Below are 22,595 nucleotides of genomic sequence, written 5' to 3'. Positions count from 1 at the left end.
CACATTCTCCTTCTACCCAGGGTTTCTAGCAGGGACAGCCTTAGAAAGAGGCAGACTGGGTCCAGAGTAGGGCGTCTGAGCCCCTCCCCCTCCCTAGGGGACAGAATGTGGGGTCAGCTCTCACCAGCCTCAGCTGAGGGCGTCCAGGAGCTATTCGTCTTCCACTTTAAGCCCTGTGTTTTTCTTTTTAACTGAGATTTATTGAGTACCTTCTGTGGGCTGGCCCTTTGTTAAAAACATGTCAAGACCTCATTTAATCTCCTTGGTGATTGTCTTTGTCTGGGCTGCTAAAACAGAATACCACAACCTGGGTGGCTTATAAACAACAGATATTTATTTCTCACCATTCAGGAGGCTAGAAGTCTAAGATCAAGGTGCCAACAAATGCAGCATCTGGTAAGGGACTGACTTGCTAGTTCATAGACACTGTCTTACTACTTGCTGTGTTCTCACAGGGCAAGAGTGGTGAGGGGGTCCCTGGGGGTTCTCTTTTATAAGGGCACTAATCCTATCGCAAGGGTGCCACCCTCATGACCTAATCACCCCAAAAGCCCTGCCTCCTAACGCCATCACCTTGGGGGTTAGGATTTCAAATATGAATTTAGAGTGTTCACAGACATTCAGTCTGTAGTAGCAGGTGTGAGGAAAATGCTGTTAACCCCTTTGCACACGGGCTTTAGAGCTAAGTGGACTTAAGTATAGATCCTCCACTCAGCAGCAGAATAACACTTGGGACTGCTGACTTCACCTCTCTGAGCTTCAGTTTCCTCATTTGTGAAAACGTAATAATAGTGTTGCTAATAATCATTGATGGGCTTCCCAGGTGACTCAGTGGTAAAGAATCTGCCTGCCAATGCAGGAGACACAGGAGACGTGAGTTCAGTCCATGGGTCGGGAAGATCCCCCAGAGGAGGAAATGGCAACCCACTCCAGTATTCTTGCCTGGGAAATCCCATGGACAAAGGAGCCTGGCGGGTTACAGTACATGGGGTCGCAGAGTCGGTCATGACTGAGCAACTAACACACACACACACACATATACACACATAGCCAATTAACAATGTTGTGATAGTTTTGGGTGTATAGCGGAGTGACTCAGCCATACATATACATGTATCCATCACTGACGCTTTATTAAGTGTAATATAGATGTATATATGCATGCCAGGTCTTATGCTAAGGGCTTTATTCATTAATCTGTTGAATCCTTGTAACAACCCCTGTGGCACTGAGAGCTCACCAGTGGAGGACTCAGTTTACTCTTAATGGCTCTCTAGAGGTAGAGATACCAGGTTTAAGGGAACAGATTGGTTACTGTATATGTTGGCATGTTCCCCCTCCCCTCCCCATATAGGCACCCAGCTCTGGGCCCCATGTACCTGATGGGTCTGGACATTTCCAGTGAGTGAAACAACAGCCCGTGGGCCTAGAGCAGCTAAGCAGCTGGCTCTCCTGTTTGTCCTTTCTCTAGTTTCAGCTTCCGGGGCAGCAGGCCAAAACAGGAAGAGGAAGTGCCAGGGGTGGGGAGGAGGCAGGAGGTATGCCCTGCTGGGGGTGCCCCCCTTTTCCAGCATGGTCAGGCCTGAGGACAGAGACCAGGGAGCCTGGGTACAGCCCTTAACCTGCTGTGCCCTGATGCCCTAAGTGCTAAGAAATCTCAGCATTGGCCTTAGGCCACCAGTGATCCTAAAAATGGCCCAAATCCTCATGGCGCACTGCCCCAGATTTATGTGAACTTAAAACATTTTACAAACTCCTGGGCTGAGAAGTTTATACAACCATCAATTGTGGGAATTCCAAGACAAAAGTCTGCGAATCCTGTTGAAATTGTCTGAAAAGTCCTATGACTATATATACCTGGGTGTCTTAAGAAATATCCAGTATTTTCACCAGATTCTCAAAGTATCTGACCCCATATCAGCTCTAGATGGTGACCTTAATCTTGCCACATCCCCTCCTTTGTCAGAGACAAAGGGAAGATTCTTGACCAAGGTCACCCAGGGGGAAGCAGTGGTGATTCTGGAGCCAAAACTCAGGCTTGCCAATTTGGCTTTGGTGTCCTCAGCTCAGGTTGGGGGATAGAAACCCAGCCCAGGCAGGGGGGGTTCATATAGAGATGCTGGGATTGGGAGTGAAGTTTTTAAACTGAATTACAACAGTACTAATAAAGCTCCTTTTATTGAGGGTTTACTCTAGGCCAGGCACTAAGGATTTGAAGTGAAGTGAAAGTCACGCAGTTGGTTCGACTCTTTGAGACCCCATGGACTGAATAGTCCATGGAATTCTCCAGGCCAGAATACTGGAGTGGGTAGCCTTTCCCTCATCCAGGGGATCTTCCCAACCCAGGGGTCAAACCCAGATCTCCCACATTGCAGGCAAATTCTTTGCCAGCTGAGTCACAAGGGAAGCCCAAGAATACTGGAGTGCGTATCCCTTCTTCAGCAGATCTTCCCAACCCAGGAATCAAACCAGGGTCTCCTGCATTGCAGGCAGATTCTTTACCAATTGAGCTGTCAGGGAAGCCCAAGGATTTGATGTGGGATTAATTCCGTCCTCACAACTCTCTGAGTTATGTCCTAGTATTCTGTTTTGGGATTTGGCTGCACTGGGTCTTGGTTGTGGTGCTCGAGATCTTCAGTCTTCATTGCAACACATGGAATCTTTAGTAGCAGCATGCAGACTGTTGGCATGTGGCACTCGGAATCTAGTTCCCCGACCAGGGATCAAACCCAGTGCCCCTGCATTGTGAGTGTGGAGTCTTAGCCACTGGACCACCAGGGAAGTCCCTGGGTTTTTTGTTTGTTCAGCCATGCTGTGCAGCGTGCAGGATCTTTGTTCCCTGACCAGGGATCAAACCTTGACAGTGAAATTGCTGAGTCCTAACCCTGGAGTGCCAGGGAATTGCCCCTATAGTCCCTTTTTTTTTCTTTTTTCTTTTTTTTTACAGATGAGGAAACTGAGGCTCAAAAAGTTGAAGGAACTTGCCAGAGTCACACAGCGTAATAAAGGGCAGAGGAGTCAGGGCTTGAAGCAAGCAGCCTGGCTCCAGAGCCCATGCTCCTAACCACTGCCCCACACTGCCTTTCCAGGCCTCAGAAGGCTGAGGAGGTACAAGAAATGAAAGCAGACAGGGCCAGGTATTACAGACAAGAAAGCTGGAAGGAAGGAGCCCATTCCCTCCCCAGGAATAAGGAGGGATCAGGGCAGGAGCTTGTGGGTACATTTTAGCCTCAGACCTCCCCCTTCTGAGCTTGGCACATACACAGCAAACCCTTTATAAAGGGTCATTCTCCTTAATGGTATTGCCATTGGCACTTGCGCCCCAGTCTCTGGCCTCGGCAGGCAGCCCCTGGCAGTGTGCCCACCACCCGCTTCTCCCAGCCCAGATCTGATGAGCTGGCTTCTTTACATGGGGGTGATTTGCAAGGCCCAGGTGAGAGGGGGTGGGTGGCGGGGCCTGGAGCATGCCCCTGGTAACCCCGGATCCACAGGTCTCCAGGAACTGGGGAGCAGCTAGTATGTCAGCCGTGGGGCTCTGAGCCCAGCGCTGGGGCTGGAGGAGGAGATGGCCTCAGGGCTTGCAGTCTGCACCGCAGCGCCCTGTCACAGCCCGTCTCTTCTGGGAAGCCTGTCTTGATTCCTTTGTGGTTGGTGCTCTGTGTTCTCAGAAAGGGCCTGGTATGACCTGGGAGGGCCTTCATCCCTTCACCCCACGCCTCTTCTTATGCCCAGAAGCAAGGCAAGAAGAAACCTCTCTTTGGGAATGGGAGTGTGGCTCCAATAGGGAGGGTGCCTTTTTTCATTAATGTTAACTTTTTTTTTTAGTCATAGTGAAATTTACATATAACTTACCATTTTAACCATTTGTGGTGACTACTATTTGGAGGGTATTTGTCATGTACCGAAAGTGTTAGTTGCTCAGTTGTGTCCATCTCTTTGGGACTCTCTGGACTGTCGCCTGCCAGACTTCTCTGTCCATGAAATTCTCCAGGCAAGATACTGGAGTGGGTTGCCATTTCCTCCTCCAGGGGATCTTCCTGACTCGGGGATCAAATCTAGGTCTCCTGTGTTGCAGGCCGATTCTTTACCGTCTGAACCACCAGGGAAGCCCAGTACTAGGAACTCTCACTTAATTGTTAAAATGAGCCTATGAACTGATATGATGTCCCTGTTTTACAAATAAAAATGCTGAGGCTCAGAGAGGTTCAGTGACTTTCCCAAGGATCAACAGCTCAAGAGTAGCAGAACTGGGATTCAAATCCAGGCAGCCTGGCCTTGAGCCTTTTCTCTTTATCAGTACTTTCTGCCATTTCTCAACCCTAAGTGGGTGGGTCTATCATCCCCGTTATAACAGAAGCTGAGGCTCAGAGAGGCCTCACAGTGACTTACCCAGGGTCCCAGAGCCTGACGGGAGGACAGCCTCTGAGCTGTGACGGTCCTCGTCACTCAGCCCCCCTCTCCCCGCTCTTCCCCGCAGGTGGCGATGGTGGAGGTACAACTGGATGCTGACCACGACTACCCTCCGGGGCTGCTCATCGCCTTCAGCGCCTGCACCACGGTGCTGGTGGCCGTGCACCTGTTTGCGCTCATGATCAGCACCTGCATCCTGCCCAACATCGAGGCCGTGAGCAACGTGCACAACCTCAACTCAGTCAAGGAGTCGCCCCACGAGCGCATGCACCGCCACATCGAGCTGGCCTGGGCCTTCTCCACCGTCATCGGCACGCTGCTCTTCCTGGCCGAGGTCGTGCTGCTCTGCTGGGTCAAGTTCTTGCCCCTCAAGAAGCAGCCAGGCCAGCTGCGGCCCACCAGCAAACCCCCGGCCGCCGGGGCGGCCGCCAACGTCAGCAGCACCGGCGGCATCACCCCAGGCCAGGCCGCCGCCATCGCCTCCACCACCATCATGGTCCCCTTCGGCCTGATCTTTATCGTCTTTGCCGTCCACTTCTACCGCTCACTGGTCAGCCATAAGACAGACCGACAGTTCCAGGAACTCAACGAACTGGCCGAGTTTGCCCGCCTGCAGGACCAGCTAGACCACAGAGGGGACCACCCCCTGACCCCGGGTAGCCACTATGCCTAAGCCTCCCTGGGCTGGGCAGTTCAGAGCTTTGGCCTTACGCCCTTCCCCACGACCTTGTCCTGCCCCAGCCTCAAGGACAGCGTGTGCAGGGGGCTGGGCTTTCGTCAGGGAGGGGCAGAAAGTGGAGGAAAGAGGCTTTTTTTTTTTTTAAAGAGAAGTTACTGCACTTTGAAACTTTCCTCTAAGAGAATAAGTACTTCCTGTTCTTCCAGCTCCAGGGTCACCTCCTGCTCAGAGGCCACCACCGAGAGCCAGAGCGGGGACAAACGCTCCCTTTGTCCCTTCTCCTCCCCCGAGCAGGTACCACCTGGATGCCTCCTGTTCTTTCCGTCTTGACCCTCCCACTCCGTTCAGCGTCAGTTGTGTGCGTGTGCGCGTGTGTGAACACAGAAATATACTCATAAGGGACACCTCCTCTTGTGTCTGTATTTGTTGGGTCTGAACTGCCTGGCCTTTCTCCCGGTGGATCAGTCAGGTGAGCCTCTAAGCGAAAAAAAAATTCAACGTTTTGGGATATTTCCAACCTATCTGAAAAAGTTGCATGAGCAGTAACTGAAATGTCTATGTAGGCAGCTCTTATCATTCACAGTTGTTCTGCTTTATAGTTACAGGACACTGAATTAATTGAATGCTGAACCACTGCTCCTAAGAGAAAGGGGTTAGGTTCCTGCGAGCATCTGGACACTTTTTTTTTTTTTTTAGTTTTTTTTTTTTGTTGCTGTTGATATGGACCATTTTTTAAGTCTTTATTGAATTTGTTACAGTACTGCTTCTGTTTTGGTGTTTTGGCCAGGCAGTATGTGGGATCTTAGCTCCCCACCAGGGATCGAACCTGCATCCCCTGTGGGCATTGAAAGGCAAAGTCCTAACTACTGGACCACCAGGGAACTCGCTGCCTGTTTCTTTCTAAAGACACCTTACTTAAAAGATATTTTTTAAAGACACCTTAATAACATTGAACTTATGCATTATCACAACAGCATGTCACTTATTTGTAACACACACGTATGTTCCCCGTAAGGCATGTCACTCTTCCTGTGCTCCGAACACTATAGACAGTGCTTCGTTGCTACCCTTTGGGGTCATTTTAAATAGTGAAATCGAGTGTCCCGCCTCCTTCAGCGCGACCCACCGCCTCCACAGGTGGGGTGCGCCCTCCACAGGTGGTGGGGACAGGGCTGTGGAGCCCCGGGCAAATCTCTTAGTAATGAAGAAAACTTGAAATTATTTGGGAAGTGCAACAACCCAAATGGCCATGGGCACAATTACAAAGTTGTGGTGACAGTACATGGAGAGGTTGATCCTGTTACAGGAATGGTCATGAATTTGACTGACCTCAAAAAGTATATGGAGGAGGCAATCATGAAGCCCCTTGATCATAAGAATCTGGATCTAGATGTGCCATATTTTGCAGACATTGTAAGCACAACAGAAAATGTAGCTGTATATATCTGGGAAAACCTCCAGAAATTTCTTCCTGTGGGAGTTCTTTATAAAGTAAAAGTATATAAAACCGACAGTAATATTGTAGTCTATAAAGGAGAATAACTCTTAGAGATTAATTTCCATCCATATTTGAAGATCTTTATCCCCTTGAACAATTAAGAAGTCATCACCTTACTGTTGCACTTCCACATTGTGTTCTGGAGTCATTGTGAGTGAGTCCTGTTCTAGACTCAAATCTAATTTAAAACCAAGTTTGTAATGTATTCTGAGTATCATTTAAAGAGTCTTTCATCTGTAGATTAAAATCACTTCAGCAAAAAAAAATAAATAGTGAAATCACCAACTTTTAAAAGCCCCCAAAATATGAGGGCTTTTAAAACCCTCTGCCCCTCGTCTCTCTCTCCTCTCCAAGTGGAGGTGGGTGGTGGCAGGGGGGATGTGTCGGCAGCCCCCCGACAGGTGACCAAGCGCCACTGGGCGCATTTCTACCATGGCTATGCGCCACTACTGACTCTGGGACAACTGGGAAGGCCTGTGGGGAAGGTGGCTCAGGGGGCCCCATCGTCCCCTCATCCCCAGTCGCTAAATAGGCTATGAAAAGGATAGATGTTTACATCATGAGCTGAAACTAAGGCAGAGGGTCACCTTGTTTGACCTCAGCAAGCAGACAGATTTGCAGATACCAAAACTGAATAGTGAGGATGACAATATGTGTTTCCCTCTGAACCATATGCATTAGTTGCAGATTTCCTTCTAAAATCAAGCACATTCCTCTACATAAGCATAGTTCAGTGCTCAAATTCAGGAAATTTGACATTGATGCGATACTGTTATCTGATACAACATTGTCAATTTTGCTCTTATCGCCATCATGTCCTTTCTTGCAGTGATTTTTCCATCCGGGATCATGCGTTGCAATGAGTTGTCATATCCCTTTGGTCGCCTTTACAACATTGCTTCTGTTTTATGTTTTGGTTTTTCGTCCCTGAGGCATGTGGGATCTTAGCTCCCCGACCAGGTGTTGAACCTGCACCCCCTGCAGTAGAAGGTGAAGTCTCAACCACTGGATGGTCAAGGAAGTCCCTCTTTAGTCATCTTTAATTTGGAACAGCCTTTCTTTGTCCTCTTTAATAACATTTTTGAAGAGTTTAAGCCAGTGGTTTTGTAGAATGCAACCTCCATCTAGTTTCTCTGGTATTTACTCATTTTTATGATCAGGTTGTGCATTTTGGCAGGAATTTTATCTCCATTTTGCAGATGACAAGAAATTGCTATCTAAAGAGGGTAAGTAATGGGCAGAATTCAAACCTGGAAGTAAGTCTGGCTTGGAGCCTAGACACTCCCAGAAATCTTACATCGGCTGATTCTGACATTGCTGAAGAAACTGGAAGACCCAGCAGTGGCATTACTGGCCTGCCTTCTTGCAGAGCCTCAATGAACAGGAGCTGAGTTGCAGCTCCTTCTTCCCAGGAAATGAATTTGCCACAGCCCCCACCACTCCCTATTGTATAACTCCAGCCCAGCTTCCTATGTTATTTGTCTGGCCCCAGAGGGCCTTTGAGTTTGAGAGCCCTGTTCTGTCCCATAACCCTGACATAGAAAGTGGTTTTACAAAAACAAAGTGCTCTGACCGAATGAAGTGAGAGTTCTTGGAGGAAAGCATGGGCTTCCGAGGTGACTCAGTAGGTAAAGAATCTGCAAGAGAAGGGCATGACAGCCCACTCCAGTATCCTTTCCCGGAGAATCCTATGGACAGAGGAGCCCGGCCGGCTACAGTCCATGGGGTTGCAACGAGTCAGACACGACTGAAGCAACTTAGCACGCATGCACATGTGTGGCCTTCCTTAAGCTCTTGTCCTTCTGAATAAACTTGGACGTGGCCAACAGCAGCTTGGTGGGCTGAGTGGGGAAGGGAGCCCTTCTTTTTGCTATTGCAGCTTCTAGCCTCCGTCCTGTATCACATGTACCAAGACCCACCCCCTGTTCTGTCCCCAGATGGCCCTCTGACTGGGACTGAGTAGGGTGGAGCAGATACCCCTGTGTGAAAAATCACTGGCTCCCCAGAGAAAACCTGGGCATCTTCTTCCATCCTTCTCTGAGATTCTTACCTCCCTGCTTCTGCAGAGACCTGTGGTCTGGGTGGAGTTTTTCCTGAGTGTTTGGTTTTCTTTTCTTAACTTGGCTGAACTCAGGAATCATCAGATTGGCTTGTAAAAGGAGGATTTCCAATCTATTGGAATCTGCCCTACTGCGGATTCCATTTTAAGTTGGTCTGGGTATGTCTCTGGAATCTTTTTGCCTTGAAAATGCCAAGTCCTAACCACTGGACCTGCAGGGAATTCCCTGGAATCTCTCTGTAACTAACACTCCAGGTACTCAAATGCAGGCAACTTGTGAGGGAAACATGGACAGTTAAAAGAACAGTCTTTAATTTCAATTTGATGTTTTGAATAGGTAATATGTTCATAGGTTCCAAATAACAGCAGTGAAAAATTGCTGTTGCTCCCCTGTTTCCAGGTTCCCAATTCTCCACAAAGATAATCACAGTTACCAGTATATTTTGATCCCATCTAGAGATTTTATACATAAACAAGAACACACCCTACTTCTTCTTAAAAAAAAAAGTCTATACACATTGCTACTGTTCTCACCGCCACTTCTCAACTGAGCAGACAGGCCTAAGGTTAAGCACAGGCACTTTCTAATTTGGTGACTTGTGAGCCTCCCTGAACTTCAGTTTCTTCTAAAATGACATGAATAATAGCGGGACATCTCATAGGTCATTGAGGGATCACGAGAGAGCACTCGTGTAAAGCTGTCAGCACTGGGCCTGGCAGTGAGTGGCTCTGTATCTGGTTAATGGTGTGCCCAGAGGCAACCAGGCTCAGCTTCCCGGCCTCAGAGGTACCGACTGAGAACCCTGCTGTGGATTAGGCCACCTGGTTAGGGTTCTGATGGCAGAGAGAATCTCAATAATATCAGTGAATGCTTTTGTGAGCCCTTTACTATGTGGTGGGCATTTGCCAAGGGCTTTATGAACACTGATATTTCAGGGTTCTTTCATGGTTTTACACCAGTGAGGTTGGGTTGAATTCTGTGGAGTGTTTATATTATAACATGTTCAGCAGGTTCCCAACCTCTACCCACTGGGTACCAGTAAGACTCTCCCTGCCAGTTGTGAAAACCAAAAGCGTCTCTAGACTTGGCCAGATGTCCCAGGGAAGGAAGGGGAGCAGAATCACCCTCAGATTAGAACCACACCTTATTCTATTCTTCCAGTACCATATTAACTCTGGATGGTAAGTACTATTATTGTCCCAGACTACGAGAGGAAACCTGGAGAACAGAGAGGGTGGGTGACATACACAAGAACACACAGCTAAGAAATCAGTGCTGGGATTCACATTCTGCAGCAGTCTGAGTGCAGAACTCCTATTCATAAACATTATGTAAGAGTTGCTCTTATCTTGCAGGAATGTTGTGCAAAATTTTGCAAAGCCTTTCGTGGATATCTGTTTACAACTCACCTCAATAACCTCATGTTATCTGTTGTTTTTATATCTGCCAGAAGATCATCACAACACCCCCACCCCCACCCCCATGAGATCTCTGAGGTTCCCATTTTACAGACAGGGCAACTGAGGTCACTTGCTTAGGTTCACAAAGCCAATAAGTCAGAGGTTCTGTGCCCCAGCTGCACACTAGAGTCAAGCTGGGGAACTTCTGGAAGGCCCAGGCCTCATCCTAGACAGATGAGGCTCTCTGGGTGTGGAATCTGGGTGTTCTTAGCTTTTACATCTCCCACGGGATTCCAAGGTTGGGACCTCCTATGTTAGGGTGAGAAGCCAGGTCACGTTTCAATGCCGAATCTAAGTGACGAGTGGAGCCTGATGCAGGCTCTGTCTCATTTCTGGAATGAGACAGAGATCAGTTATCTCATCAGAGACCTGGCAGCACCACCCCACTTTGCCCCAAGGGAAGTCCATGTGGCCCATGCGGACATTTCACTTCTCCACCTGAAATCCTTCCCGAGGGACCCTGCACACACACACCGCACCCCCCCCCCCGCCCCGCCACCGCCACCCACCTTAGGCACCCGGCTCTTGCCACCAGGGTCCTCCTTTATTCTGGTGCACTCAGAGATGAGGTCCAAGAAAAAAGACAGTAACAAGAGGGTCCCCAAGGCCAGCAGGGGAGAGAAGCACTGGCCTCCTCCTGGGAAGGAATGAGCCAGTGCTGGAAGGAGTAAGGTGCCTTCTGAAGGTGCCAAGGGTGTGTCCCCACTTGCTCCTCCAACAGGAGCTGCACCGGTCCGAGCAGTTGGGTGACTCCGGTTTGAATTCCTCCTGAAGCGCTGGTGTTCTCTCTGCAAGGGCGAGGAGTGCTGGGAGCTGGCATTTCAAAGATGCTGTACCAGTGCTCTCTCCTCGACCCCACTTATACCCACCAGGAGGGACTGCACGGAACAAGGCCCCACAGGACAGATGGGCAAGTAGAGGGCCGGGGCAAACATCGGTACTCAAGGGCACTCGGGTGAGCAGACCACTGAGTCCAATCCCATAAGGCCACAGTGGGAGGATCTGGGCAGGACGTCTATAGGGAAAAGAGGGTGTGTGTTTGCTTGTTCGTTGGCCACACCAGGTAGCATGCGGGATCTTAGCTCCCCAACCAGGGATTGAACCTGTGCCCCCTGCATTGGGAGCACAGGTTCTTATTTACGCACAGAACCACCACAGAGGTCCCAAGGAAAAGAGATTCCAAGAAAAGGAAGCAAAAACGACCAGCAGGACTTTGGAGGCAAAGTCCTGTGTGGTCCTGCCCCTGATCCCTCCTGGTCAGAGAAGAGCCCAGGAGCTGCCCAGACCACATCAGAGGGTGGCTGGTATGCCCGCCTCTCACCTGGCATCAATCTCCTTCTTCTTTTGTCTTCTTGAACATGGCCAAGGCTTCCTCCAACACACCGTCGGGATCTAGAATTTTGACCTAGACGGAAGTAACAGGGGTTGGTCTGGGGAGTGTGGAGAAGACCCAGGCTGTCAGCCTTTGGGACACTGCCTGCCCTGTGGGGGTGCTGCCAGCCTTGGGGGTGCTGCCTGCTTTGTGGGGGTACTGCCAGTCTCCCTGGGGATGCCCTGACTGAAAACAAAACCTTGTAGGTTTCCTGACTGGGCTGGGCTCAGGTTGGGTGTGGCTGGCGGGGGGCTGCTGTTTCCTGTCTGTAGGTTGGGTGTGGTCCCAGGATCCTGCAGAGAGCTGCCCACCTCAGGAATGGGGAACTGGGTGGGCTGGGGGGCCTCGTCGCGGCCGAAGTCAATCATTGTGCCACACTTGGCCACGTCGTCCACCCAGAAGCCTTCAAACAGCTGACCATGGTCCAGGTGGAAGAAACGCCCCGACCCATTCTTCACACCTCTCTGCCAATTGCCTTCATAGCGGTTCCCATTCTCTGGGGGGAAAGACAGAGGGTCATGGGTGCTGGCCCACCACATTCCCCCCCTGGCTGGACTTTCTGCCACTCGGCAAGCTAGACATCATGCCCACCAGAAAGCCATAGAGCCCCGGGGTGCCAGTGGTTTCAGACCTGGTTCACATATCACCTCACCTCAACTACCTACTTGAACTTAGATAAGCGACACCGTTTCCTGCCTGTAAAAAAATATAGCTAATGATACTAACAGGCAGTGCTTTTCCAGCATTTACTCTGTGCCGATTCCATGCTGCTTCTGACCTCACTTCTCACAAAAACAGTTCTGTGAAGGATAAAGGATTCCACTTTATACATGAAACTTGAAAAGCTCCAGAAATTTGATTGATTTGCTCAAGGTCGCAGAACTAGGAAGGGTTTCAAACCAAATCCTGTTCATCCCAGGAGACCCTGCTCTTAACTGGGAATCAATTCCACTTCCTATCGGATGGTGGTGATGCTGTAAAAATAATAATGATAAATCTAACATGTCTCAGCTCAGACACTTATGAGCTGTGTGACCCTGAGCAAGTCATGCAGCCATTTTGTCTCGTTTCCTCATTTGTAAAATGACCAGAGTAGCACCTCCCTCATTAAATTATTGTAAAGATTAAATGAATCTGTACACAAAAAGGACTTAGAAAAGTACTGGATAAACTCCAGATCAGAGATCAACAAACCTTTTCTGCAAAGTAGCAGATAGGATTTTGGGCACTGTGGGTCTCTGCCACAGATGGCCACCTCTGCCATTGGACAATACATAAGTGAATGAGCACATCTGTGTGCCAACAAAACTTTATTTACAAAAACATGTTCGGGGCTGGATTTGGCCCATAGTTTGCTGAGCTCTGCTATACAAGTATGTACTGATACTGAGCGCCTACTATTTATTCTATGTCATGCTAAGCATTTTACAAATATAAACCTCACTTAATCTTCACAATAACTTTGGGTAAGCTTTATTTTCCCCTTACTTTACAGTTGAGAAAACTGAAGCATAGGGAGTTTAAAGAGGTTAATTGCCCAAGGTCCCACAACTAGTAAGAGCTGGTTCCAAACTCCAAGCCTTAGAAAGCCTGCGCTGGGCCACAGCGGGCGCTCACTAAATGCCTGCTATTAGTAGGAGGTACGCACTAAAATCAGGAATGGGAGCAGGGTGCAGGGAGGATTAAGAATGACAGAGTGGCTGCCTTAACCCTCCCCAGTTTTCAGGAGCCTAGGTTCTGGTTTGTGTCCTCACCAAGAGTATCTATTGCACAGCAGGCACTGGGGAAACAGTGGGGAACAAAACAGACACAGTCCCAGTCCTTCTGCAGGTCACAGTCTGGAGGGACAATGATGCTAAATTTATGGATTCTAGGTGAGTGATAATACCATCATGGTTATCTGGGTCATGAAGATCTTTTCTGTATAGTTCTTCTGTGTAGTCTTGCCACCTCTTCTTAATCTCTTCTGCTTCTGTTAGATGCATACCATTTCTGTCCTTTATTGAGCCCATCTTTGCATGAAATGTTCCCTTGGTATTTCTAATTTTCTTGAAGAGATCTCTAGTCTTTCCCATTCTATTGTTTTCCTCTATTTCTTTGCACTGTTCACTTAGGAAGGCTTTCTTTTCTCTCCTTGCTCTTCTTTGAAACTCTGCATTCAGATGGGTATATCTTTCCTTTTCTGCTTTGCCTTTTGCTTCTCTTCTTTTCTCAGCTATTTGTAAGGCCTTATCAGACAACCATTTTGCCTTTTTGCATTTCTTTTTCTTGTGGATGGTTTTGATCACCGCCTTCTATACAATGTTACCAATCACCGTCCATAGTTGTTCAGGCACTCTGTCTTTCAAATCTAATTCCTTGAAACTATTTGTCACTTTCACTGTATAATCGTAAGGGATTTGAATTAGGTCATACCTGAATGGCCTAGTGGTTTTCCCTACTTTCTTCAATTTAAGTCTGAATTTTGCAGGAAGGAGTTCATGATCTGAGCCACAGTCAGCTTCCGGTACAGAATTGTAGTGTAGATATAATGAACTCAGGGCTGCCTAAGTGTGGGCTATGATTGGGGCACCCCACTCCAGTACTCTTGCCTGGAAAATCCCATGGGCAGAGGAGCCTGGTAGGCTGCAGTCCATGGGGTCGCTAAGAGTCAGGCACGACTGAGCGACTTCACTTTCACTTTTCACTTTCATGCATTGGAGAAGGAAATGGCAACCCACTCCAGTGTTCTTGTCTGGAGAATCCCAGGGATGGGGGAGCCTGGTGGGCTGCCGTCTATGGGGTCGCAAAGAGTCGGACACGACTGAAGCGACTTAGCAGTAGCAGTGTGATTACTATGGACCAAAAGACAAAGTCTTAATTCTTTATATTTATTGCTAGGTACCCCTTTTAGAGTATAAACTCCCCGAGGGCAGGGACCAGGTCTTGTCTCCTGTCGTTCACCTTAACCCCCCATCCCCAGCTGGGCTATGCGGGGGCGTGGCCCGATGGGCGTGGCCAGGGCCCGGCCTTGCAGGGCCCCGGATGACTGTGCCTGGAGCGGGTGGCCGAGTGGGCGTGGCCAGCAGGCCTTTGGGACGGGGCTGGACACTCACTCAGGCGCAACATGCCCTCCCCTTCTGGCTTGTCGTTACGCCACTGGCCCTCGTAGATGTCTCCGTTGCTGTAGTACATGCGGCCCCACCCGCTGCGCTGGTTGCCACACCAGTCACCCTCATAATACTCCTTGGGTCCGAAAAACTGGATCCCATAGCCCTGAAAGCACGAAGATGTTCTTGTTCACGGCGCCCCACAGCACTGGGAACACCCACCATCCTCCCTGGTACCCAAAACACCTAGGCTTCTTCCCTCCTTCCTCTGCAAGCCCTACATCCAAGCTGACGGTCCTGTTTTGTAAAATCTCCCAGGCCTTCCATTTTCCGCTACCCTGTGCTACTGCCTTTCTTCGGCCCACCATCATTTCGCCCCTTCTCACTGATCTTCCTCCTCCACTCTCCCGTTCTCCCCCTCATCCCATGCATCTGCCATATGACTGCTGGGAGGATCTTTTACATGGCCTGTCTGATCACGTTAATTCTGTCTTCCCAACTCTGATTTGACCCTATTAAAAGTCGCAGATGCCTGGCAATGAGATCAAAGCTATGGACTTTCTCCCCAGAAAAATGAACATGAGCACTTATCATGCGACCGCAGAGAGTCACCATGGGGTCCCCACAGATCAAACCTGAAGGGGCTGGCTTATGCATCCCAAGGCTACTTCTCAAAAATCCTGATCCCCCACATAACCTTCAAGGCCCCCCTCCTACCCCTCCTCTCTCTGCCACCCCTGTGGGTAGACACACCTTGCTGTTTAATATTTCCTTCCTTTAACAACTTCTGCAGCCTTTGCTACTTCCCCTCCTCCTTTTTTACTCCCTAACACCTTGCATCTTATGGTGTCACCTTCTACAGGAAGCCTGCCCTGAATTCTCAGTGAACTTCCATTGGACTTTCTGTGAAAACCTCAATCCTAGCACCATATTATACAATGTAAATTATTTATTTGGGGATCTTTGTCCCCCACTGGCCAAGAAACATTTTGAGAGCAGAGATCATGAAATCCTGGGGCAATTAACTTGCCAGAAGTGTGACCCCAGGTGAGGCACTTCACCTGCTGCACCCTTCTGAGCATGTCTCCTCATCAGTGAGAGGAAAATAATAATGATGATGATGACAATGTTGATGTGGAGTTCTACAATATATCCTATTCCAGGGTCATAATAGCAGTTGTTCAATAGCAGTACTGTATGATTATCTGTCTCCATGACCTGTGGTGAGGAGTCAGGTGTTTATGGGTTGGGGGCATGCCTCTGGCTGCCCTCTAGCCCTCAGGACCTTCTTCTCTTGGCAAAGGGTGTAGTGTCTGCTTTCTTTCTTGCTCTCACTTTTCCACCCGCCCCCCACCTCTTATCCAGTCCCAACAGAAGGGGTATTCTCAGAAAGGGATGCCAGGGGAAAAGAAAGCCAGGAAATGAGTTGGGGAGGTGGGGGAGGAGATTTTGCCCCTCACAGGCTGGCTGGCTTCTTGTAGCCACAGGGTTTCATGGGCTCCTCCCTGGGCCCTCTCCTGCTTCCTGTTTCTGGTTTTTGTTCTGAGAAGTCTTGATGGTTCCCCCACCCCTTCCTTCTCCCACCCACGCAGAACCCTGTTCTCTTCCCCTAGATCCCCCTCCCTTTTTTCCCAGGCCTCTCTGACTGCTCCCCCTACACACACACACACACACAGACACACACACACAAAGGCTTCTTTCAGCCTGGCCCACACCCCAGAGCATGATGGGAACCACTCACACATTTCTTATCGCCTTTCCACCAGCCTGAGTAGGCTCTCTTGTACTTTCCGGTCTCTTGGTCAGGAAGGCTGAGGGTGCCATAGCCATCTCGCTTCCCAGACTTCCAGTCCCCCTCATAGATGGCTCCGTTCTTCTTCCAGACCTGTGTTCCTTTCCCTGGTGATACAAAGATGGGCCAACACTGCAAACATGGCCTTCATGGGGCTGGTGTGGGGAAACAGGTGCTCTGTCTGCCTGGGCCTCAGGCATCTGGACTGGACAGTTCTCAAGGACTGAGAGGGGTATCTACCTCGTACGTAGACCACCCTCTCCCTAGCATCCAGAGAAACTCCAAGAGAGGTCTATTTCTACAGTGCTTTGCCCTGACGCCAAACCCATAGAGCAAACACCAAGCAGAAATTTTCCCCTTTGGTGTTTGAGCTTCATCTTTTAATAATACTGAGTGTATATACCAGATGGTCAGGATTTCTGGAGAATGTTCTGCATATTTCTTCAGTTCTCCTGATTATACATGGAGACCCACCTCCTCCTATTATACTCCAACCCCTTCTGTGTCCTCCACTCCCATTTTCCATTCTGCCCTCCAATTCCTGGTGGCCCTGTCGTTCCTGGAACCCACCAGATATGCTTCCACTTCAAGGCTTTTGTACCTGCTTCTCCTCTGGCCTGGAAAACTCTTCCCCAAATATTCACTCACTCCCTACCTCCTGCAAGTCTTTACTCAAAAATCATTTTCTCATTGACCATCTCACTTAAAATTATTTAATATAAGCTTCTGGACTTCCCTGCTGGTCCAAAGGCTAAGACTCTTCGCTCCCAATGCTGGGGACCCAGGTTCCATCCCTGGTCAGGGACCTAGATCCCGCATATGCTGTAACAATGATTGAAGATCCTGCATGCTGCACCTAAGACCTAGCTCAGCCAAATAAATAAATATTGAAAAAAATTAATATAAGCTACTTTTAACCCCTTACCCTGTTCTATTTCTTTCCACATCCCTTGTCAACTCCTACTGCTACTGCTAAGTCGCTTCAGTCGTGTCTGACTCTCTGTGACCCCATAGACGGAAGCCCACTAGGCTCCCCCGCCCCTAGGATTCTCCAGGCAAGAACACTGGAGTGGGTTGCCATTTCCAACTCCTAACATAATAGATCATTCATTTATTTATCATGTATTGTCTACTGTCTGTGTCTTCCAGGAGAATGTACACTTCACAAGGGCACAGACTGGTCTGTTCTGTTCACTGCTCTATTTCCAGCACAGAAGAACAGTGCCTGGCATGTTGGAGGTGACCAATATTTGTTAAACAAAGGGATGAATACAATATGTGGGAAGTACCTCTGCGTGCCAACTTGTGTCTCAGTCCTTGGTAGCTCAGGAACAAACCCAGCTTTTTGATCTAGTGCAAGTAACTTAACTCTCTGGGCCTCAGGTTCCTCATCTGTAAAATGGGTACAAGAAGATCTCATGGGGTTGTTCTGGACACTAAATTCATTAATATATGTATAATACTTAGGACAATGCCTGAAAATAGAAAAGATGCTATCATTGATGTTTGCCCTTGAGGCAGGGTCCAGTTACACTGTAGGGGATGAATAGTTGTTTATACCAGCCTGCAAGGTCATATCACAAGTAAGGCAGCCAAGTTCAGACAATGGGAAATGACTTACCCAAAGTCACACAGCCTCTCAGTAATAGAGCCAGGCTTAGAACTCCAGCATCCTGACTCTTAGTCCAGGGCTCTGTCCACACCACAGGCTTCCCACAAAGACTGAAACACACAGGCAGTCATCCTTAACTACACAAAGAGCTCCAGGCAGCTGCGTAAAACCTGGTATTTAAGTCAGTGCTGAGGGTGGGTGTTGTGTTATGAGCAGGGTGGGTTCAACTTTTGGGGGTTTCTTGGACAAGGAAAGTCTGAATAATGTCCTGTGCTGTGCTCAGCCCTCAGAGAACATTCAAGAAGTTCCCCTTCTGCACAGATCCTTGGCTACATATTTGATAGATGGTATCTCTTATCTTAACAGAAATGTATTATTCCAATTTTACAGATGAGGAGACTGAGGCTCAGAGTGGTGTAGTAGACCTCTCAAGGTCAGTTGATGGAGCTGAGATTGACCCAGGTTTATGAACTCAAGCTTAACGCAGGAAAACAGGAGAGAAGAGTGGCCAAGAGCCAAGAATCTGGAATTGCAAGACTAGACGGAGAAACCATAACACCTTTTTTTAATAAAAACTTTGTTTTTCTGTTTTTCTTTCTTCAGGGCTCAGTTTGTGTCACAAGGAGTCCATACTCCACCCTGGGAGCCCCAGCTATTGCGGGGTGGAGATGTGGTGGGAGATATCCTATTTCGCCCCCTGCTGGTTTGAAGGACTGAGCTTGAAGACCAGAATCCCAGTTGCAAGGTGGTTTCTGGAGGCCACCTTTTCCTCCTGCTAGCCAGCTCCATGCTTAGTGCAGTTGCAGAGGGTAGAGAATGAGCTGATGTCCTGGGAGTCCCAGCTGAGGCTGTGGCTGGTGTCTAAAGACAGCTTTGTTCCCTGCTGGCCCCTCTGCTCACCTGAAGCCAGGGTTGAGTTGGATTTCAGAGCCCCAGCATGAGGATGCCCCTGGCTGGTCCTAGTCAGTATTCACCTCTCGGTGATATATCTTATGTCCCCAGTGAGCTCTGCAAGCTGCTTCCTTGGCCCCAGGGGTCCACCGTGGCCCAGACCCCACACTCACCCCTGAGCCCCCACTTACCGTGTTTCACGTTGTCCTTCCACTCGCCCACGTAGTGGTCGCCATTGACAGCGAACACCTGGTGCCTCAGTCCATTCTTCTGGGCCTTCTGGTCCCACTCCTTCCACAGGGGCTCCGACTTTTGCGGGCACTTGAAGATAGGCATGTTGGCTGCTTCTGTGGGGCCAAAGGGTTAGGAACATCAGGAGTTCAGTTTGCTCCAAGGAATGCTGGGACCCTGGGACTTCCTGGAAAGACACTTGTCTGAGGTCAGGTGGGGTGAGTCATGTGTGTTCTGAATGCCCGGGGCAGATGAGCAGCCCTTGGGGGGGATTCTTTTGTGCTGGACTGATGTTCGGATGTCTCCTCCCTTGCCTCCCTAAGGGCCCCCTGGGGCGGGGAACCTGATGGCACAATTGCTTGGGATGGAACCCAGGGAAACCAGTAGATCAGAGGGGTTTGTGATGACATCAGGAAGAAGCTGCCCTGGGGAGAGGGTGAAAGTCACATTAATAGCCAGTATGACCAATCAGGGGCTTCCCTGGTGGCTCAGATGGTAAAGAATGTGCCTGCAATGTGGGAGACCTGAGTTCCATCCCTGGGTTGGGAAGGTCCCCTGGAGAGGGGAATGGCAACACACCCCGGTGTTCTTGCCTGGTGAATTCCATGGACAGAGGAGCCTGATGAGCTACAGTCCATGGGGTTGCAAAGGACATAACTGAACAACTAACCTTCATTCACTCATGACCAATCAGAGTGGATGCTGGAGTGGTGAGCACTGGGACCCACTACAGGGGAGTTGGGACCTAGCCAGGCCACCCTTGTCTGGGTGGGCAGACAGCCCTGTGGCACAGCCCCCAGGGACATCCCATTACCACCACTGGTTCAGCATCTAGCACTTTAGGCCCCAGGTCCTGCCTCTGGTGGAAAAGCACAGGGGCTGGCTTTGCAGGGGTTTGTGAGCTGTCAGGAGAGCCCATCAACTAACGATACTGTCTCTAGGATGACCACATGTCCCGGTTTCCCTGGGACTGAGGGGTTTCCTAGGACATTGAACTTTCAGAGCTAGAACTGGGACAGCTCCAGACACACCAGGACGATTGATCATCCTGCTACCTCTGACCTCTGCCCTCTGCTTGGGTACTCTTCCTGTCTGCTTGGTTAGGTTTTTTCCATCAGACAAGGGCTCTCCTACCCTCCCTGCCCAGTGCAGAGAACTATTTAACCATCAGCAGGCAGAGTTATTGACCAATGAGTATGACCCCAAGGCTGAGCAGGTTTCAGGAGATCATGGTGTTCCAGGCATCCACCCATTCAGGGCCAGCATCACAGATGTTCAACCTGAATAGCTGCATAGGACCTAGTCCTTAGAAAGGTATGTGCTTGGTCTTGGCTCTGCTGTCACTTTTTAAAAATTCCTAATACTTCCTGAGCCAGGGCCTCATTTTCATTCTGTACTGGGCCCTGTCCATCAAGGAGTTCCCTGTAGGGACACAGCAGGGACCTTCAGGAATCTGACTAAGCTGGCCAACTGTACTGGCTAGTATGTATTTTGACAATCATGCCCAGGAATTGGGAAAGGCACTCAAAGCAAGGAAAACAGCCAGGGCATGAACTGGGCAGAGGGAAACAGTCTCAGGTCCTAAATTTAATGTTTTTCTTTTTTTTTTTCCTCCCATTTGCGTGTACCATGAGTACTGTGATTAATCTTTTTTTTTTTTTTTTAATATATATTTGGCCATGTGGGATCTTAATTCCCTGACCAGGATCGAACCCATGCTCTTTGCATTAGAAGCTTCGAGTCTTAACCACTGGACCATCAGGGCAGTCCATGATTAGTCTTTATATTGAAATTAATTCACTTTAAAAGTCAATACTTTTATCCAAGAAAGAGATTTTATGATCATTTCTTAAGCCTTAGCTAGATACTGGGGCTTACAGTTGAGACTGGCAAATGTTAAGAAAGGTGTTAATGTCACATTAGCCTCAAGCTGACACTTTCTCCTTGGCTTACTCAGAATTGTAAGAGAATCCAAAATCTAATAACTTCCTTACATCATTGGATGATTACCCTTCATCAGTGTAACATATCCTCTGTCCTAACTTTCAAGAACTTAGATTCTACCCTAGAGGAGGCTGTGGTCTTAATGCATAGAGTTTCTGATTAGAAAAGAAAGCTTTGGGGAATTCCCCGGTAGTCCAATGGTTAGGAAATAGGCGCTTTCACTGCCGGGGCACTGGTGGGCTCCCTGGTCAGATTCCGCAAGCCGTGCAGCGTGGCCAGGAAAAAAGTTTTACAGCGCGGTATGCGGGCTCTGCTCGGGTTGTTTTGATACTAAGTAACAATAATTACCACCAGGGAAGGTGGAACGAGAGGGGCTCAGACGGCTGAAGGTTAGGCGCTCGCCCCCTCCCCGTCACACCTGCGACCGCTCACCTGCGCTCTCCTGGGGGGCGGAGTCTGGATCTGGAGTCCCTGGCAAACAGCGATGGGGTCGCCGCCCGCAGCCTCCAGCTTCTATCGCTGCCTGCGGTTCATGCTCTGGCGTCCAGAGCCCGGCCGGGGTCGTTATGGCAACGCGGGGCCTCTGCAAAGCCAACCGGCAGGGCCCGCCCCTTCCTGCTGAGACTGAACTCGCGGGCCCGCGGATGGGGAAGACTGCAAACCCTCCCGCGACGAGGAAGGACGTCTTTGGGCCCGTGGAGGTCGAGTGCCAGTTCGTGCACAGCCCTGGTGCCAAAGGCAGGTGGGCGAGCCCGGGAGACCTCATATCCCGGAGCTTGGGCACGGTGTGCCTGGGAGGTTCGCCTTTCCTCCTGCCCCGGGTTGCCCTTGGCAAATACCACGCCCGAACCTGGCAGAAAAGGATTACAAGCTTTTTTGCCTAATTGAAAAAACAAAGGGACAGATTTGAAGGATAGATCAACATTACACCTGCTCTTCGTTGTATGGTGGTCTACTAGACTCCTCTGAGCAGCAGAAGGAAACTATAAATAGCCCCTTCACCCTGCAAGATGCATCCGGTTTAGGTATACACAAGTCGGTCCAAGTCATTCCTTGCTCACTTCCTTATGGTGGCTCCCCTGGTCACTCAGAGTAAAAGCCATAGTGACTATCGTGGCTTCAACGCCCTGTGTCATCTGCCTGCCTCCCTCCCTTCTCTCTGAACTTGTCCCCTACTCTGTGTGCCCAAACCCACTCTGCTCTAACCTCACACTTACTTTTTTACTGTTCCTGGAAAATGCTAGGCATGTTCTTGTCTCAGGGCCTTTGCCTCTTCTGTCTCCTCTGCCAGGCAGGCCATATCTTCCTCCAGAAAGCAGCCTGGCTCACTCCCTGCTCTCCAGGGTTTTATTCAAACATCATCTCAGCGTGGCGGAGAAGGCAATGGCACCCCCACTCCAGTACTCTTGCCTGGAAAATGCCATAGACGGAGGGGCCTGGTGGGCTGCAGTCCATGGGGTCGCTAGGAGTCGGACACGAGTGAGCAACTTCACTTTCACTTTTCACTTTCATGCATTGGAGAAGGAAATGGCAACCCACTCCAGTGTTCTTGCCTGG

General features: G+C 49.5%; 2 protein-coding genes and 1 pseudogene across 8 annotated transcripts in view; 2 read left to right on the top strand and 1 right to left on the bottom strand.

Moving 5' to 3' along the window:
* Positions 1-5,493, top strand: part of LOC109571127 (calcium release-activated calcium channel protein 1) — a 39,896-nt gene extending 34,403 nt beyond the window's left edge. Inside the window, exon 3 of the mRNA XM_070769523.1 lies at positions 4,478-5,493. Coding sequence (XP_070625624.1) covers positions 4,478-5,083 — 606 coding nt within the window. The 3' untranslated portion in view covers positions 5,084-5,493. The remainder of the gene's footprint in view (positions 1-4,477) is intronic.
* Positions 5,494-6,181: 688 nt separating this feature from the next.
* Positions 6,182-8,418, top strand: LOC109570913 (6-pyruvoyl tetrahydrobiopterin synthase pseudogene; annotated as a pseudogene).
* Positions 8,419-8,936: 518 nt separating this feature from the next.
* MORN3 (MORN repeat containing 3) lies at positions 8,937-21,769 on the bottom strand. 7 transcript variants are annotated; one of them, XM_070769519.1, is made up of 7 exons: positions 21,471-21,769; positions 19,055-19,210; positions 16,310-16,467; positions 14,575-14,734; positions 11,429-11,512; positions 10,617-10,920; positions 8,937-10,439 (listed from the first exon to the last, which is right to left on the bottom strand). In XM_070769519.1, the coding sequence occupies exons 2-6, from the start codon at positions 19,197-19,199 to the stop codon at positions 10,652-10,654; spliced, it is 816 nt and encodes a 271-aa protein (XP_070625620.1). In that variant the 5' UTR covers positions 19,200-19,210; positions 21,471-21,769; the 3' UTR covers positions 8,937-10,439; positions 10,617-10,651. The 7 variants fall into 7 exon arrangements, with proteins under 7 accessions (XP_070625620.1, XP_019833592.2, XP_070625622.1 ...); XM_019978033.2 differs by having other exon boundaries at positions 10,617-10,895; positions 21,471-21,758; XM_070769521.1 differs by lacking the exon at positions 21,471-21,769 and adding an exon at positions 17,982-18,082 and having other exon boundaries at positions 19,055-19,462.
* Positions 21,770-22,595: the final 826 nt, after the last annotated feature.

This window comes from Bos indicus, chromosome 17, assembly GCF_029378745.1.
Source record: "Bos indicus isolate NIAB-ARS_2022 breed Sahiwal x Tharparkar chromosome 17, NIAB-ARS_B.indTharparkar_mat_pri_1.0, whole genome shotgun sequence".
NCBI lineage: Eukaryota > Metazoa > Chordata > Mammalia > Artiodactyla > Bovidae > Bos > Bos indicus.
This window is presented reverse-complemented; position numbering and strand designations above follow the sequence as displayed.

What these genes read in the sequence shown, in the direction of transcription:
- MORN3 (XM_070769521.1), bottom strand. Translation starts at nt 19,236, where the DNA reads ATGTTCCTAACCCTTTGGCCCCACAGAAGCAGCCAACATGCCTATCTT. An exon ending in GAAGGACAACGTGAAACACG is followed by an intron (nt 18,083 to 19,054) that starts GTAAGTGGGGGC and finishes TGTGTGTTTCAG; the next exon opens with TCTTTGTGGGAAGCCTGTGG. An exon ending in GGAGGGCATGTTGCGCCTGA is followed by an intron (nt 11,513 to 14,574) that starts GTGAGTGTCCAG and finishes ACTTCCGTCTAG; the next exon opens with GTCAAAATTCTAGATCCCGA.